Source organism: Microcebus murinus, chromosome 18, assembly GCF_040939455.1.
Source record: "Microcebus murinus isolate Inina chromosome 18, M.murinus_Inina_mat1.0, whole genome shotgun sequence".
NCBI lineage: Eukaryota > Metazoa > Chordata > Mammalia > Primates > Cheirogaleidae > Microcebus > Microcebus murinus.
Window position 1 is genome coordinate 22,237,993 of NC_134121.1, and position 15,819 is coordinate 22,253,811.

At 56.2% G+C, this 15,819-nt stretch overlaps 2 protein-coding genes across 4 annotated transcripts; one reads left to right on the forward strand and one right to left on the reverse strand.

Moving 5' to 3' along the window:
* Nucleotides 1-416: 416 nt before the first annotated feature.
* Nucleotides 417-11,690, reverse strand: NEK8 (NIMA related kinase 8). Its single transcript, XM_012740582.2, has 15 exons — nt 11,557-11,690; nt 6,563-6,768; nt 6,082-6,314; nt 5,731-5,862; nt 5,018-5,226; nt 4,796-4,875; nt 4,532-4,713; nt 4,281-4,431; nt 3,805-3,881; nt 3,363-3,480; nt 2,546-2,696; nt 2,159-2,322; nt 1,895-2,053; nt 1,588-1,746; nt 417-1,186 (listed from the first exon to the last, which is right to left on the reverse strand). Exons 1-15 carry the CDS (start codon nt 11,601-11,603, stop codon nt 1,158-1,160), a joined length of 2,097 nt encoding a protein of 698 aa, XP_012596036.2. The 5' UTR covers nt 11,604-11,690; the 3' UTR covers nt 417-1,157.
* A 311-nt stretch (nt 11,691-12,001) lies between these two features.
* Nucleotides 12,002-15,766, forward strand: TLCD1 (TLC domain containing 1). 3 transcript variants are annotated; one of them, XM_012740611.3, is made up of 6 exons: nt 12,002-12,092; nt 13,330-13,416; nt 14,001-14,250; nt 14,586-14,668; nt 14,758-14,840; nt 15,220-15,766. In XM_012740611.3, exons 3-6 carry the CDS (start codon nt 14,057-14,059, stop codon nt 15,601-15,603), a joined length of 744 nt encoding a protein of 247 aa, XP_012596065.1. In that variant the 5' UTR covers nt 12,002-12,092; nt 13,330-13,416; nt 14,001-14,056; the 3' UTR covers nt 15,604-15,766. The 3 variants fall into 3 exon arrangements, with proteins under 3 accessions (XP_012596065.1, XP_012596063.1, XP_012596066.1); XM_012740609.3 differs by lacking the exon at nt 12,002-12,092 and adding an exon at nt 12,133-12,348 and having other exon boundaries at nt 13,261-13,416; XM_012740612.3 differs by lacking the exon at nt 12,002-12,092 and adding an exon at nt 12,133-12,348.
* The last annotated feature ends 53 nt before the right edge of the window (nt 15,767-15,819 follow it).

Genomic DNA, 15,819 nt, shown 5'->3' on the forward strand with positions numbered 1-15,819 from the left:
CCCCCCTTGGGGAGAGAAATCGTGGCTCCACTTCTCCCCAGAGCTGGGGGGCCCGGCGCTGGGGTGGGGCGGAGGGCCCCCGGGGAGGGCGCGTCGGAAAAGGGGACTGACGCGCCGCGCCACAAAGGTTTGCTTCTCCAGAATCAGCAGCTCGGTCTCGGGAGCCACGTGCCGCCCGGGGACCCGGGGCCCCAGCTTCCAGGTGCTAGGCAGCTGAAGCCTGGCAACAAGATCCGGGGAGTCCGGCTGAGGCGAGGAGGCTGGACTGGGCACTGGGCCAAAGGAACCTCGGCCCCGGCCTCGGGCTACACCTACATTCCTCCCTCGGTCGCAGCCCTGTAACCGAGGTCAAGCCCAGCCCAGTCCTAGCGTGTCTGGCCGCCACCCCCACCCCTGAAGAGACCACACTCCAGGCAGGCAGCTGATATTTTTATTGGCGTTACTTCCAGTCCTCTGGGAAAGTGGTCAGGTCCCACCAGCTACACTTTCCCCCAACCTGGTTCTGGGGAAAGGCACGGGGTGAGGGGCTACCCACAGCCAGATTCCTCTCAGCTGTAGACACTTAGTGGCCCCTGCTCTCTGGCTGGAGTAGTGAGGCTAAAAGACACAGTCAAATCCCTGCCTCTGGGTAAATGGGCGGGCCGAGTCGCAGCGCTCCCTGGGACCTCCCTGCCCTAGGCTGCGCAGAAGCTAGGCAGGCCCAATGGCCAGTCCAGGCCGGCCCTGGCTTGCCCTGCTCCAAAGCTTGGAGCCGGTTCTAGTGGGCACCAGGGATTTATTTTCTAACTGGGCTGGGGCAAAGGGCAGGCTCTGGGTGGAGCCACAGCTGCCTTCAGCCTTTTTGTGCCAAGGCTCTGGAGACCACCCTGTTTGCAAAGCCTAGGTCTGGCTTCCAGCTCTAGCCAGGCTGGACCCTGGGGACACTGACTTAAGGGAAGAGGGAGTAGGAAGGGAAAAGGGGTGTTAGGGGAACAGAGTGGGCTGAGGTTTCCATATCCAGAACCAAAAGCAGAGCAGGGCTTTCACTGGCCCTTATACCCCATTGATGACACAATCCAGGGAGCTGCTGGTGGGGACCATCAAGCCTCAGGCACCTCAACTTTTCAGAACATTCAGAGGAGAAGCAGTATCAGGGTGGTCCAGGTGTATCGGGTGCCTCAGGGTGGGACTGGCTCATCTGTGAGCGCTGGAGGGTACCAAAGAGAAACCCCTGCAGTCTCCCAGAGGGCAGCACCTCCAGCAAACATCACCCACCTCCACCCCCACTGGGCTCCACTGGGATTCTAGACCTGCCAGCCCAGAAATGGAGGTTCAAAGTCAAGTAGACACAGGGTGGAGGAGGAGAAAGAATGTACTCAAGCCCTGGGGAGCGATGGAGGCAGCCCTTGAGGAAGCACCCACCCTTGCCCACCCCAGGCAGGAAGCTCAGAGTTCTACCCTGCAGCTTCTGCTTGCTTTCATCTGGGGGCTAAAGATGCCTTTGGTGAGTTGGACTGTGAACTTGGAGGGGGGGGTGTAGGTAGGACCCAGCTGGGTCAGCTCTGGTGATCTGGTCAACCAGGTGAGGTGGGGAAAGTTATAACTCACGGCGAACAGCCAGGAGAGTGTTTCCATGGCAGCAGGACACAGAAGTCACTGTGTAAGGGTGTGTTTCCTCCAGCTGCACTGGCCTGGGGAGTCCAGCATCCTCGTCCCGCCTTCCCAGTCGACCTCGGGCCCCTTTGCCCCAAGAGTACACTTCGCCCTCTGCCAGACAGAATCCCACGGAGGGAAGTGGGACAGGGCACAGCCTAAGCAAGCAGCTTTACTCCCAACCTGCCAGAAGTCCAGTGGCCATGAGTGCCTTAACCCCCCACTGCCCATGGCTCTGTCCCCCCGCCATGCCCAGCCTCACCTGCCCCGATGGCTACAGTGAAGGCATCCCCACAGGCCACCATTGCCATCTTGATACCCTCGAGGCCTTGAACCTGACAGGGTGCCCGGCTGCCCCGGCGAGCACTGGTGCCCAACTGCCCGTGCTGATTGCTGCCAAAAGTGTAGCAGTCACCTGAGACTGGGGGAGGGAAGAGGAAAGGAAGGAAAGGGTGCTGCAGTGGAGGTACCAAGGAGGCTAGGTGAGTCGTCCTCTGGCCTCCTGGGCCTCCCAAGTCCTACTCACCAGTCACAGCAGCTGAATGAGCAGTGCCCAGGTCCACACTCAGCAGGGGCTCCTGGTCCAGGGGTGCAGAGCCTAGTGGTGTGAAGTTCAGGGCCTCCTCCACTTGCTGGTGCAGGACAGGCTCCTTGCCCAGGGAGAGGTGGTCCAGGCCCAGCTTGTTGAACCTGAGGGCAGAGTCAGAAGCCCATTCTAACATGTATAGTCTGCCCTGTCCCGACCTATCTGGGCAGGAGCTGGTGCATCAGGAGACAGGTCCCACCCTGGGTTGAACTGAGCAGCACCCTCTACCGGCCTCAGGTCTTTGGTGGGAGATAGGCAATGATGGGTGGAGCACTGGCAGCCATGGAGGGCAAGGGGGCAGCTAGTCATCCTGAGGCACCTATTCACCTGTTGCTCCCACAGGCCAGGGCTCGGCCAGACACTGTGAGGATCATGGAGGAGTCGATGCCACATACAACCCGCTGGGCTTCCTGTCCTGAGGGCATGGGCACTTGCTGGGGGGAACTGTGGGATTCCCTGGTGCCTAGTCCCAGCCTACCTACAAAAAGAAACCGGGGTGGGGTTAGTTTGAGTTTTAGGGGTGATGATGCCAGGATAAGGAGGGCCCACCAAGAGGAGGAAACAGCATGAGTGAAGGCCAATTTCTCAGCCTGAAATGCCTTTCCTAGGCCCCTCTGCTGGTCAAAATCCTCCTCTTCCTTTAAAGCCCTGTTCAGATACCACCCTCTGTCTCCTCCAGGTGACGCTGCTATTCTTGAGTTCCCATACCTCTTAAACCTCGGTTGTAGCCCTGATGCTGTCCGTCCTCTGGCATGCTGGAGCTATGTCATCTCTCCCCCAACTAGACTGAGTCCTCTGGGAGGACAGGCACCTACCCATGTCATCTCTAGTTTCAGTGCCCAGCCTGATGCCTGACTCAGAAAGGGCCTTAATAAATGTCGCTGGATGAAAGAAATCCCCCTCATTATGTTGTAAACACCTGAAGGAAGCCACATCTTGTTCATCTCATCTCAGCACCCAGCACAGAGTGGGCACAAAGTGGGTGTGCGGTTAGGGATTGTTGAATTCATTCAAATAGAATGTAGGAGTAAAAAGGGAGGAGAGAATGGGCCATTGGGTGGAAGGTGGGTATGAAGGGGGACAAATCATGGCTGAGGATGCTGTGAGATGGAGCTGAAGGGCTGGAGAAGGAGAGGGAGCTTACCGCCATCTCCGCGGCCCCAGGCAAACAGTTCTCGCTCAGTGGACAGGGCCAGCACGTGAGAGGCCCCACAGGCCACCTGCACCATCTCATAGCCCAGCAGGGCCTCCACAATGGTGGGCTAGAAAAGAAAAAGAAAGGCGAGACTGGGCCAGGGCTCTGGGACTAGCTGCCTGGTCTCAACACCCACTGCGGGGACAAAATTAGAGGCTGCAAGTTCTCATAAGGTGGCTGACTTTTAACTCCAGGCCTTCCCACTGCCTCGTGGGCAACTATTGGGGAACCCTCCTCTTTCTGTACTTCTCTGATGTGGCCCAGAGCAGGTACAATCTGGGAACTAGAGGGACCCGGGGCTGCTGGGAACTCCCCTGCCCTCAACCTAGAGTCAGCTCTCAGACGTGTGCTCCCTGCCATCCGCCCTTCCCAGGGTACACAGGACACCCACCTGGCTAATGTCAGTGAGGCTCCCGTGGCCTAGGCACCCATTGCTGCCGCTGCCAAAGGTCATGATGATGCCTCGGTCTGAGGACGAGTGCGGTAAGGATAGAAGGGAGAGAAGTTAGACTCTTTTTCCAGATAGCCCAGTCCACTCATGGCTTGGAGCAGCAAGATAAAAGTTGGGGGCTAGGGCTGGAAGGGTGGGATATCTCTTCCCAAGAGTGTGACTTTGGACAAGTGACAGCCTATCTGAGCCTTACTTTCCCCATCTGTCCAATGGGGATAGTAACTATTAATACCTTGCCAGATCTGTTGCGTCGGGTAAAGGAGGTGGCGGTAGTAAATCTCAACGGTTAGGCAGAAGCAATAACTCAAGTAGTAGAGAGAGCCGTGAATTAAGTGAGCAGTTTGCAGTGAGGGAAGTTGCTCTGTGGGGCCTTCTTGTAAGTGGGTCCCCTTAAGATAGTCCTGGGACGGGCTCACCGGTCAGGCAGGCGGTGAAGAGGTCCCCACAGGCCACGTGCTTGATGGTCACGCCTGACTGGCCCTCCAGGAAACGCGAGATGAACTGGGGCTGCGGCTGCTCCACCGCCCCCGGGAGGAGCGGGCCTCCACCGGAGCCGAGGGGCGGGGCCTGCAGAGGGCGTGGGGAGGAGGGAGTGGGCGGCGCCTGAGCACACCCTTTGGGCCCCCCACACACACCCTCCCGCCCAGGTGCTCCGCAGCCTGCTCACCTCCCACAGGATGAGGCGCCCGGAGCGCGTGACCCCGGCCTTCTGCGTGCGCCCGGCTGCCACCTGCACCACCTCAGTGTTGAGCATCGGCAGCCGGAGGGGGGCGCCCAGCCCGCCGCCCCAGGCGTACACCGAGGACAGTGGCGGTGGGATGGTGGGCCTCACAGGTCCCCGGGGTACGCCTGCGGGGATAGTGCATCAGGCCTTTTGAAGTGGTGGGAATGGTGTGGCTTCCGCAGGGACCTGGTGGCCTTCCCCACTTACCTCTGCAGCGGGTGCTGGTGGTCCTGCTCCCTGTGCTGCCGGGGGCCATGGGTGGGCCGGTGGCCAGGGACTTCTCCGACCTGCGGGACAGATGGGGGTCTCAGGACCCCGGCCCTCCCCAGCATTCCGACACTCACGAATGGAGGATTCACCCCAGGCCTGTGCTCCCACTGGGTGCCCCGACCCTGCCGCCCAGGACCGCCCCCCACTTCCGGCACAGGCCTCCGCATGCGGACGCTGCCCACGTCGGTGTGGAGGTTGAGGAGGGCTCGGATGCAGAGGGGCTGCGCCATGATGTGGCTGAGCGGTGGCCGCTGTGCAGGCTCCAGGCTCAGCAGACTCAGGACGAGCTGGCGCAGCTCTGGGCTGTACCGGTCAGAGATGGGCGCGAAGGTGCCGCTCATGATCTTCAGCACCAGCGCTGGCAGGTTCTGTGAAGGTGCCAAGGTGGGGGGGGGCTGGGGAGGCGAGGGCAGCACCCCCAGCTCTAGCCCCTGGTCTACTGGGTAGTAACAGCCCTGCTGCTCTCAGGTGACTTCAGTCTGATGGGGGGACTCCCAGAATAAGAGAGGCGTCAAATCCTGCTTTTTTCCACACTCCCTAGTCTGATAGTGGAGTTGCAGCTGTGCCCTCAGAAAGCCCAGGGTGCTGGGAACACTCAAGCCTCACTCTTGGGAGCCTCCCTAATCTGATGGGAGAGCCACAGCCCTAGCTTCAGGAGCCCTCAGTCTAATGGCGAACCCAAGGCCTACCCTCAGGAATCCATAGTCTGAGAGCCCACAGCCCTGCCCTGAGGAATCCACCGCCACAGCCCTGCCCTGAGGAATCCACCGGTGTGGAGAGGGAGAGCCATGACTCAGCCATGGAGAAGGAACCCAGGAGAGGCTGGAGCTGAGGGTTGCTGGGAGGGGAGTATTTCCCAATCGTACACTCACCGCAGCCTCGAAGGCCCTCTTGAGGCTGGCTAGCTCGTACAGGACACAGCCCAGGGCCCAGATATCGCTCTTCTGGTTGTAGGGCTTGCCCTCACACAGCTCTGGGGAAATGTAGCATGGAGTACCCACCACCTGCAGAGGGGAAGCTGAGGTCACAGCCCTGTGGGGAAGGAAGACCAGGGGCTCTGCCCACAGGTCTATTTGGGGACAGCTTCTTTTCAAAGCAAGGCAAGGGACTTTCTTCTGCAGGACCACCCAAGCAGGGGCCAAGGGGCCACATTTTTAGTGGGGAGGGGAGGAAGGAGGGATGTAGAGCAGCCTTGGCCTTCAAGACCTCTAACACCCAGGCACCGTGTAAGCCTTGCTCTTGCTGCTGAGGATCTTGGAGATGCCAAAGTCACCGATCTTGACGACCATGCGGTGTTTGTCAAGGAGGATGTTCTGGGTCTTGAGATCCCGGTGCAGAATGAGGTGGGTGTGCACATGATGCAGGGCGAGCAGGATCTGCACAAAGAAGTGCAGGATGGTCTCCTCCTCCAGCAGGGAATTACAGCGCTTTTGGATGAACTCAGCCAGGGTGCCACCTGTGGCCCGAGGAACTAATCAAGATCCAAGCTTTCTCACCCCTAGGACAACCCCTCTCCTTTTACGGAAGAGTGCACTGGGACCAGAGAGGGCAAGGGGCTACCCGGGGTCAGACAATTGGGGCCAGAACTCTGTACCTCTGAGCCTCAGCCAAGCCCATTCCCTGCAGGGAAGCTGGCTGATCTGTCTGCCTGTCTCAGAGGTAGGAGGCCCCTCTAGCCAGGCTGCTTCAAGGAGCTTGGCCCACCTGGCGCATATTCCATGGCGATCATGAGGGCCTTGTCCTCCAGGAAGTTCTCGTAGTACTCAATGACATTGGGGTGGTTGAGCAGCTTGAGTACCTGGCACTCATTCTGGGCTGCCTGCCGCTCTTCCTTGGTCATCTGTTCTACTGGGATCTGCTTGATGATCACCAGCTTCTGGTCAGCCTTTCGCAAGCACAGGTGCACAATCCTGGAGACACAGAGGACAAGGACAGGTACCAGCTGAGCCTCAGCCACATATCAGGTAGGGCAGACCTGGTGACTGGATGTTCCTTAGGAGAGGGTAATGAGGGGCCGGGCGCGGTGGCTCACGCCTGTAATCCTGGCACTCTGGGAGGCTGAGGCTGGCGGATCGCTCAAGGTCAGGAGTTCGAACCCAGCCTAAGCAAGAGCGAGACCCCAATCTCTACTAAAAATAGAAAGAAATTAATTGACCAACTAAAAATATATATACAGAAAAAATTAGCTGGGCATGCCTGTAGTCCCAGCTACTTGGGAGGCTGAGACAGTAGGATTGTGTGAGCCCACGAGTTTGAGGTTGCTGTGAGCTAGGCTGACACCATGGCACTCACTCTAGCCTGGGCAACAAAGTGAGACTCTGTCTCAAAAAAAAAAAAAAAAAAAGAAAAGAAAAAGAAGAGGGTAATGGGACTCAGACTAACAAGTCATCTAACCAAGTGCACAGAACGCCAAGCTTGGGAAAAGGGAGAACTAACTGATCCCAAACTCCATGTGAGACTTCAGTTTCAGCACAGGCACAATGAGGTACAATCAGTCTTGATCTTTACTTTTTGTCTCCACAGACTGTGGATGCAACTGCCTGGGTTCAAATCCAGGCTCCTCCTCTTACTAGTTATTTGGTTTGCATAGGTTAGGTGACATCATCATCTGGAAAATAAAATCAACCTCACAGGGTTGCTGAGAGGATCAAATGAGAAAATACATGTAAGGCACTTAGCATAGTGCCTAGCAAATAGAAAACGCTCAATTAATAGAAGCTGTTCTTCTTATTTATTTATTTATTTTTTAGGGCAGGGTCTCACTATGTTACCTAGGCTGGTCTCAAACTCCTAGCCTCAGCTTCCTGAGTAGATGAGAATACAGGCATGCACCCCTGCCCTCAGCCATATTATTTTTTGTTTGTTTGTTTTTTGAGACAGAGTCTCATTCTGTTGCTTGGGCTAGAGTGCCGTGGCATCAGCCTAGCTCACAGCAACCTCAAACTCCTGGCTCAAGTGATCCTCCTGCCTCAGTCTCCCAGGTAGCTGGAACTATAGGCACGTGCCACCGTGCCTGGCTAATTTTTTCTATTTTTAGTTGTTTGGCTAATTTCTTTCTATTTATAGTAGATATGGGTTCTCACTCTTGCTCAGGCTGGTCTTAAATTCCTGAGCTCAAGCAATCTTCCCCCATCAGCCTCCCAGAGTGCTAGGATTACAGGCGTGAGCCACCATGCCCAGCCCTCCCAGCCATATTATTATTTTATTTCAGCTCTGTGGTCAGTGTCCATAAAAGCAGTGACTGCATCCTTCTTGTTCACCATTCTATCCCCAGTGCCTACCCCAGTATTTAGCACACAGTAGGAGCTCAAAAGTATTTCCTGAATGAATGAACTATAAGCTAATCATATACCTCTCCTTTTTTTTTCTTTGAGAGACAGGGTCTCCTGTTGCCCAGGCTAAAAGAGTACAGTGGTGTCATCATAGCTTACTGCAACCTCAAACTCCTGGATGAAAGTGATCCTCCTGCCTCAGCCTCCCTGAGTAGCTGGGACTACAAGTGTACACCACTTTTTTTTTTTTTTTGTAGAGACAGGGTCACTATTGCCCAGGCTGGTCTTGAACTCTTGGCCTCAAGTGATCTCCCACCTCAGCCTCCCAAAGTGCTAAGATTACAGGTGTGAGCCACTGTACACAGCCTGTCTCAATTTTTTATCTTCAGTTTAGACATCTCCTCTGAACCCCTGACTCAGATATGCAACTACCTGCTTTATATCCCCAACTGAATGGCTCACAGGCATCCTAAATGTTACCAAATTCAAAATAAAACTCTTGATTCCTGCCCCTGGACTTTTCCTTTATCAGTCTCTTCCACCTCGTAAATGACACCATCATCACCCAGTTATTAAAATCATCCCAGAAACCTGAAAATCATCCCAGAATCTTTTCTCCACTTCATAACATAATCAGCAAATCCTGTTTCTACTTCCAAAGTATATAAATTCATCTAATTCTCTGTGCTCTCTGCTATAACTCTTGCCCAAGTCATCATCATTTCTTCTTATTTATTTATTTATTTATTTATTTTTGAGACAGAGTCTTGCTCTGTTGCCCGGACTAGAGTGCCATGACCGGGCGCGGTGGCTCACGCCTGTAATCCTAGCTCTTGGGAGGCTGAGGCGGGCGGATTGCTCAAGGTCAGGAGTTCAAAACCAGCCTGAGCAAGAGCGAGACCCCGTCTCTACTATAAATACAAAGAAATTAATTGGCCAACTGATATATATATATAAAAAATTAGCCGGGCATGGTGGCGCATGCCTGTAGTCCCAGCTACTTGGGAGGCTGAGGCAGAAGGATCGCTCGAGCCCAGGAGTTTGAGGTTGCTGTGAGCTAGGCTGACGCCACAGCACTCACTCTAGCCTGGGCAACAAAGCGAGACTCTGTCTCAAAAAAAAAAAAAATAAATAAATAAATAAATAGAGTGCCATGGTATCAGCCTAGCTCACAGCAACTCAAATTCTTGGGCTCAAGCGGCCCTCCTGCCTCAGCCTCCCAAGCAGCTGGGACTACAGGCACCTGCTACCAGGTGCAGCTAATTTTTCTATATTTAGTAGAGAGGGGGGGGAGGGGGAGGGGTCTTGCTCTTGTTCCAGCTGGTCTCGAACTCCTGACCTCACACAATCCTCCCACTTCAGCCTCCCAGAGTGCTAGAATTACAGGCCTGATCCCAGCCCATCATAATTTCTTGACTAAAATACTGCACTTAGTCTCCAAAGTGGGGACGTCCCTTTCACTCTTGTCACCCTCAAATCTAAATTCCACATAGCCAGAATGACATTTCAAAAAGGCAAATCAAGGCCTGTCAAGTGGCTGATGGCTCCTACCACTCTGGGAGGCTGAGGCAGGAAGATGGCTTGAGCCCAGGAGTTTGAGGTTGCAGTGAGCCATGATGACATGACACCACTACACTCTACCCAGGGCAACAAAGTGAGACTTTTTTTTTTTTTTTTTTTTGAGACAGAGTCTCAGTCTGTCACAGGGGCTACATTGCCATGACGTCAGTCTAGCTCACAGTAACCTCAAACTCTTGGGCTCAAGCGATCCTTCTGCCTCAGCCTCCCAAGTAGCTGGGACTACAGGCATGCGCCACCATGCCCGGCTAATTTTTTCTATATTTTTAGTTGGCCAATTGATTCCTTTCTATTTTTAGTAGAGACGGGGTCTCGCTCTTGCTCAGGCTGGTTTCAAACTCCTGATCTTGAGGGATCCTCCCGCCTCGGCCTCCCAGAGTGCTAGGATTACAGGCATGAGCCACCGTGTCTAGCCAAAGTGAGACTCTTGTCTCAGGAAAAAAAAAAAAAAAAATCCAAAAAACCCAACCCCCTTCCCCCAAAATCATATCAGACTATTCCTCTGCTTTAAAATTCTTCCTCTTGGCCAGGCACAGTGACTCCCACCTGTAATCCTAGCACTCTGGGAGGCCGAAGTGGAAGGATTGCTTGAGGTCAGGAGTTTGAGACCAGCCTGAGCAAGAGTGAGACTCATCTCTACTAAAAATAGAAAAATTAGTTGGGCTTGGTCGCACGTGTCTGTAGTCCCAGCTGCTTGGGAGGCTGAGGCAGGAGGGCCGCTTGAGCCCAGGAGTTTGAGGTTACTGTGAGCTAGGCTGATGCCACAGCACTCTAGCCTGGGCAACAGAGCAAGATTTTTTTCTCAAAAAAAAAGTCTTCCCCTTACATGGCAAATGAATTCAACCCTTTTACCTCAGTTTACAAACCCATAAACTGGTTCCCGCCCTACGTGAGTCACATTTATACCATTTTTTACTTTGCCCACTACATTCCAACTACACTAGTGTTTTTCTCAGTTCCTTGAATACTCTGCTTTTCCCACGTGAGAAACGTCACCTGTGCAATTTCCTCTGCCTGCAAAGCTCTTCCTTCACCTGCAGACTACTGGTGCTCATTCCTGGAGTCTTGGCTTGATCAAATCTCATCTCTCAGAATTCTCCCTGGTGGTGTACACTTTTCTCGCAGCCTGTTAATAACTTCTTTTTATTTATTTATTTTTTCTGTGACAGAGTCTCGCTTTGTTGCCCAGGCTAGAGTGAGTGCTGTGGCGTCAGCCTAGCTCACAGCAGCAACCTCAAACTCCTGGGCTCAAGCAATCCTGCTGCCTCAGCCTCCCTAGTAGCTGGGACTACAGGCATGCGCCACCATGCCCAGCTAATTTTTTATATATCTATTAGTTGGCCAATTAATTTCTTTCTCTTCTTAGTAGAGACGGGGGGGGGGGGGGGGGGGTGTCTCACTCTTGCTCAGGCTGGTTTCGAACTCCTGACTTTGAGCGATCCGCCCGCCTCGGCCTGCCAGAGTGCTAGGATTACAGGCATGAGCCACCGCGCCCGGCCCAGTAATTTCTTAACTGTCTTAACAATGTCTTGTTTACTGTCTAATTTTCCCATAGTCTGTAAGCTCCAAGAGGGAAAAGACCACGCCTGTTCGGTTAGGACCAGGCGCGCAGTACCTACGAAAAGAACAAGAGAGGCATCCAACTGCCCCGCGGGCGCACGGAGGCTCGCCGGGGGCGTGGCCTTTTGAGAGGCGGAGTCTCCCCGCTGGGACCGGAAGCTAGGGCGGGGCCGTCCAGAGTAGCGCTGACGCCTAGGGGCGGGGCCAGCCGGGCAGGGTGTCGCGGGCAGAGTTGAGGCTCATTTTCCCTGTCCCCCAGCACTTTCCTAGCCCCGAGTCCTAGCTCACCCGAAGGCACCTCTCCCCACCACTCGGATCCGCTCGTACTTCTCCATCTCGTTTCTGGGTTTCGCTTCCGGAATCCCCCCACACGGCGCGTGCGCGGGCCTGCCCACTCCAGGGCCCCGCCCCCGGCGCTGCGAGACGTTTGCGGGGCGGGGCGGGCAGAGCTGTGCGTGGGCTCCGCCGCGCGTCAGTCTTTGTGGGCTTACGGCGTGCCGGCCGCTCAGGCGCGCAGTCACTTTCCTCCTCTAAGGACCGTGTCCCACGCTGGTTCTAAGGAAAAGGGCAAACAAAACACTAGGACGCGCCCCACGTGGCCAGCACAGTACCGGCTCCTTCCCACACTCGGATCCGGCCCTCTCCAAACTTGTTAGACGGGAGGTAGACCCGCTCCCGACAGTTGCCCCCACAGGCCGGGTGAGGGTGGGAGGCGAGGATCGCACTCCCCCTTTCCCCCCCACGAGTGACGCTATTTCAGGAGAAAGAAGCAGATCCTCACTGGCACGCAAACGGTGAATAACCAAAACTGAACCGAGAGCAGGGTTAGTTTCGTGTTTGCCTAGGGAGGGGCCGGGGAAACCCCGGGTTGTGCAGCTTGATTCACCTGGGGAGGAAGTGACTCGGGCTCCAGGCTGTGGGCACTCCGCCTCCGCACTGGCGGCGCTGCCCGAGGGTACCGTAGGGGAGAACCTCCAGGGGGAGAAGGGAGGCAGCGGGACCGCTATCTGAAAGCAGCTGGGAGAGAGGGAAAGACTGCCCCGCCGTTTGGCCGAGATGGTCCAAGGCGTCTGCCCAGAGGTAGGGGCTGGTTAGTAGAATGGGCTGTTCTCTAGCCAGGTCTTGGCCAGAAGTGAGTTTAATTCCGGGTTCTCCCTGGCGCCTCCTGCTCTGCGGGAGCGCTGTAAGGAGGACGGGTGTGATCGTTCATTAAGAGTCAGCATTGGGGTGGCAGGGGCAAGATATGTAACCCTAACATTATTTGTACTCCCATAATATGATGAAATAAAAGGGGGTAAAAAAAAGAGTCAGCATCCCTATTTCAGAGTGGGCAAGGAATATGAGGAAAAGGGTGTTTTATCCTCTGGCCCTATCCCTCGAAAGGGCGCCCAAAGCCGCCCCTGCGGAATGACCCCTGGAAGGGCCCCATGAAGGTCCCTCGGTAGCTGGCTCAGACCGGTGTCCGCTGGCGGACAAAGCTGCCCTGTGAGCAAAGAGGAGTACAGAGGGTGAAAGCAGCTCACCCGGGGCACTCGTGCTGTCGCCTAGAAACCAACGGGGTCTTGGTTGACTCAGGAGCCCCACAGGGGTTAATGTGTAACCTTGGAGCCATGGGGAGGCAGAGCAAACACCCAGATAGCTTGGCCCCTGGGTTTTCACGCCCGAGATTTCTACCTTCTTCCTGCCTCTCGCAGCACCTTTCCTCTCGCTCCCGCTTCTCCTCTCCCCTCAACTTCCATTCTCACGTCCCCCTACCCCCAAATCCCCACATCGCTTCACTTCTCCCACGGGCTCTCAGCTGCGCCTTTCGGCCAGTGTCTCCCTAACTTCCCAAAAGCGACAGCTTTGCCGGTTTGGAGGCGGGAGGGGACCCTGTGCCACAGTGAGGGCAGCCTGACACCTAGTGGCCAGAAGTCGCAACTGCGGCATGCCGCTTGTCTGGAGAGGGTCGCCCCAGCAGTCTGGACAAATCGGCAGTCTTCCCCGCCCCAGCCTCCAGGGATCCGGGCAGAGAGGGCTGGGACTGTCTGAGGGAGGACTGTGACAGCCGCTCGGCCGCAGGAGCCCAGCAGCTGGCTGTGAGGAGAGGTGGTGATGAGTTGCCCAGCAGTTCCTAAGCACCCACTCCTGCGGGGCGCGGACAGGCAGGTAAGCACGGCGGCCTCCGGACAGAAGAAGGCAGGGATCCAGAGGAGCGATAGCGTCCCCGCGGGGCCCACTGTCGGAGGCGGGGCTCCTGACCCCTCCCCTGTGCCAAGGTTTAGGGGACGAGGGCGGGGACGGGTACCGCCCAGCTCTGCCCAGAAAGGAGTAGAGGGCGGAGAGAGAGTTCTCGCGGTACCCGCCCGTGGCTGGGGAGCCGGTGGCCCGGGGGAAAGTGGGGACGCGGGTTAATGAGGCCAAGAGAGCGAGCGCTGCTGGGGACTCCGTCGGCAGTCGGGAGGCGCCAGCGAGGGGTGCCTTGGCGGCGGCACCCCCAGGACTACCCCTTATTACCCGAAGTCCGCGGGAGCCAGGCGGGGCCCGGGGGAAATGGGGCTCGCGCCCTCCGCGCGGCAGAGGCGCCTGAGGGGCGGGGGCAAGCGGGCGGGGCGGGGCGGGGGCGGTGGCCCGACGGGGCACGCCGGGAGGAGCGAAGGGGCCTAGAGGGCTTCGCGAATGCTGTGTGGGGCTGGCGGTCGGCGCGAGCGGCGGCCGGGGTGGACCGGCCCGAGACAGATCCCCGTTTCCAGAACGGCCGGGAGAGGTGGCCTACAGGGCGGATAGACAGACAGCAGGGAGGGCCAGCATGGCCCTACTGCTGCACCCCGCCCTGCCGCTGCTCCTGGGCGCCACGCTGACCTTCCGGGCACTCCGGCACGGGCTCTGTCGCCTGCCCCTACCCGCGCACGTGCGCACCGACCCCCTACGCACCTGGCGCTGGCACAATCTGCTAGTCTCCTTCGCCCACTCCATTGTATCAGGGACCTGGGCGCTGCTGTGGTGAGTGAGCGACTGGGGAAATGAAGTGGCGAGGGGATCCTGCACGGGACGCTGGGGCTGGCTCCCGTGTCACTACCCCATCACTCAACGGCGGGCTGAGGGCCATGCTGTCTCACCTGATTCCCTGTTTGAAATCTTATCCAACCAGGAGCCGCAGCGGCCTCAGGCGAGGGGGAGCTCACCTGGGAAACGAGGCACCTGGGTTTTGGCCAAGCCCCTCCTGGCTCCATGCAAAATAGCAAGCCCAGGCTCTCCCGGGACCGGGGTATTGGGGAAAGTGAAGGTCCCTAGGGGCGAGGAAATGAAGAGAGCCTCCCGTCTTCCCTCCCTTGCAGTATATGGCAGACCCCCGAGATGCTGGTGGAGATTGAGACTGCATGGTCGCTTTCTGGCTATTTGCTTGTTTGCTTCTCCGCAGGTAGGTCTTGCCCAGAAAGTGGGAGTTTGGGGACAAGAAAGTTGCTTGCTCAGTTCTCTTTATGACCGCTTCCCCCATCCATCCACTAGGTTATTTCATCCACGACACGGTGGATATCGTGGTTAGTCGTCAGTCTCGAGCTTCTTGGGAATACCTTGTCCATCACGTCATGGTAAGTGAGAAGCAGGCAGTGTGGTCTAAACTTGTCTTTCTGGACCTGAAAAGGCCATCTTTTTGTAACCCCCTCCCACCTGTGTACTACTTCCCATGCTAGGATGCTGGGGGGTGGTAGTCTTTGTACCCTTGTTCACAGGTCTGAGGCTAACAATCCGTGGTCTCACCTACTACCTCCTTAAACAGACTGGAAACATCATCCAGAGCCAGAACCTGTGAGTAGGGATCAAAGTCTAATCATGTTGGAAGAAAAAATTCCAGAAGGAAGAAATTAAGGATTTTCCAGCCATAATTCCAGTGGTCTACTCCCACCAGTTCCCAGGAACGCCTTGGCATCTGGGTTCCCTAACCTCTGTTCTCTCTCCATCACCCTCTAGGCCATGGGCGCCTTCTTCTCAGGCATCTTTTGGGGGAGCTTTGTTGGTGGGGGCGTCCTAACACTACTGGTGGAGGTCAGCAACATCTTCCTCACCATCCGCATGATGATGAAAATCAACAATGCCCAGGATCTCCTCCTCTACAAAGTCAACAAGTATGTCAACCTGGTCATGTACTTTCTCTTCCGGCTGGCCCCTCAGGCCTACCTCACCTATTTCTTCTTGCAATATGTGGGCCAGAGGACCCTGGGCACTTTTTTGCTGGGTATCCTCCTCCTACTGGACGTGATGATCCTCATCTACTTTTCCCGACTTCTCCGTTCGGACTTCTGTCCTGAGCGTGTCCCCAACCGGCAACACAAAGACAAATTCTTGACTGAGTGAAAGATACAGAGCCTGGGACTTGTGGCAACGACAGCAAACACAGCCAAGAACAGAAACAGCCTAATATAAGCTGGGACTTAGCCCCAAGCCTGGGCGTCCTCTGGGGCCAGCCTCTCCACCTTCAAAGCCCGCATCCACCCTATTGAAAACACTAATGAAAGCACTCCTCTGAAGTCCTTGTCCTTTCTTGGGCAAGGGGTGAGGGAAGCAGACAGA

What these genes read in the sequence shown, in the direction of transcription:
- NEK8 (XM_012740582.2), bottom strand. Translation starts at nt 11,603, where the DNA reads ATGGAGAAGTACGAGCGGATCCGAGTGGTGGGGAGAGGTGCCTTCGG. An exon ending in CGCCATGGAATATGCGCCAG is followed by an intron (nt 6,315 to 6,562) that starts GTGGGCCAAGCT and finishes CTCGGGCCACAG; the next exon opens with GTGGCACCCTGGCTGAGTTC. An exon ending in CTGGCCTGTGGGAGCAACAG is followed by an intron (nt 2,323 to 2,545) that starts GTGAATAGGTGC and finishes CTCTGCCCTCAG; the next exon opens with GTTCAACAAGCTGGGCCTGG.
- TLCD1 (XM_012740611.3), top strand. Translation starts at nt 14,057, where the DNA reads ATGGCCCTACTGCTGCACCCCGCCCTGCCGCTGCTCCTGGGCGCCACG. An exon ending in GCTTGTTTGCTTCTCCGCAG is followed by an intron (nt 14,669 to 14,757) that starts GTAGGTCTTGCC and finishes TCCATCCACTAG; the next exon opens with GTTATTTCATCCACGACACG. An exon ending in ACCTTGTCCATCACGTCATG is followed by an intron (nt 14,841 to 15,219) that starts GTAAGTGAGAAG and finishes ATCACCCTCTAG; the next exon opens with GCCATGGGCGCCTTCTTCTC.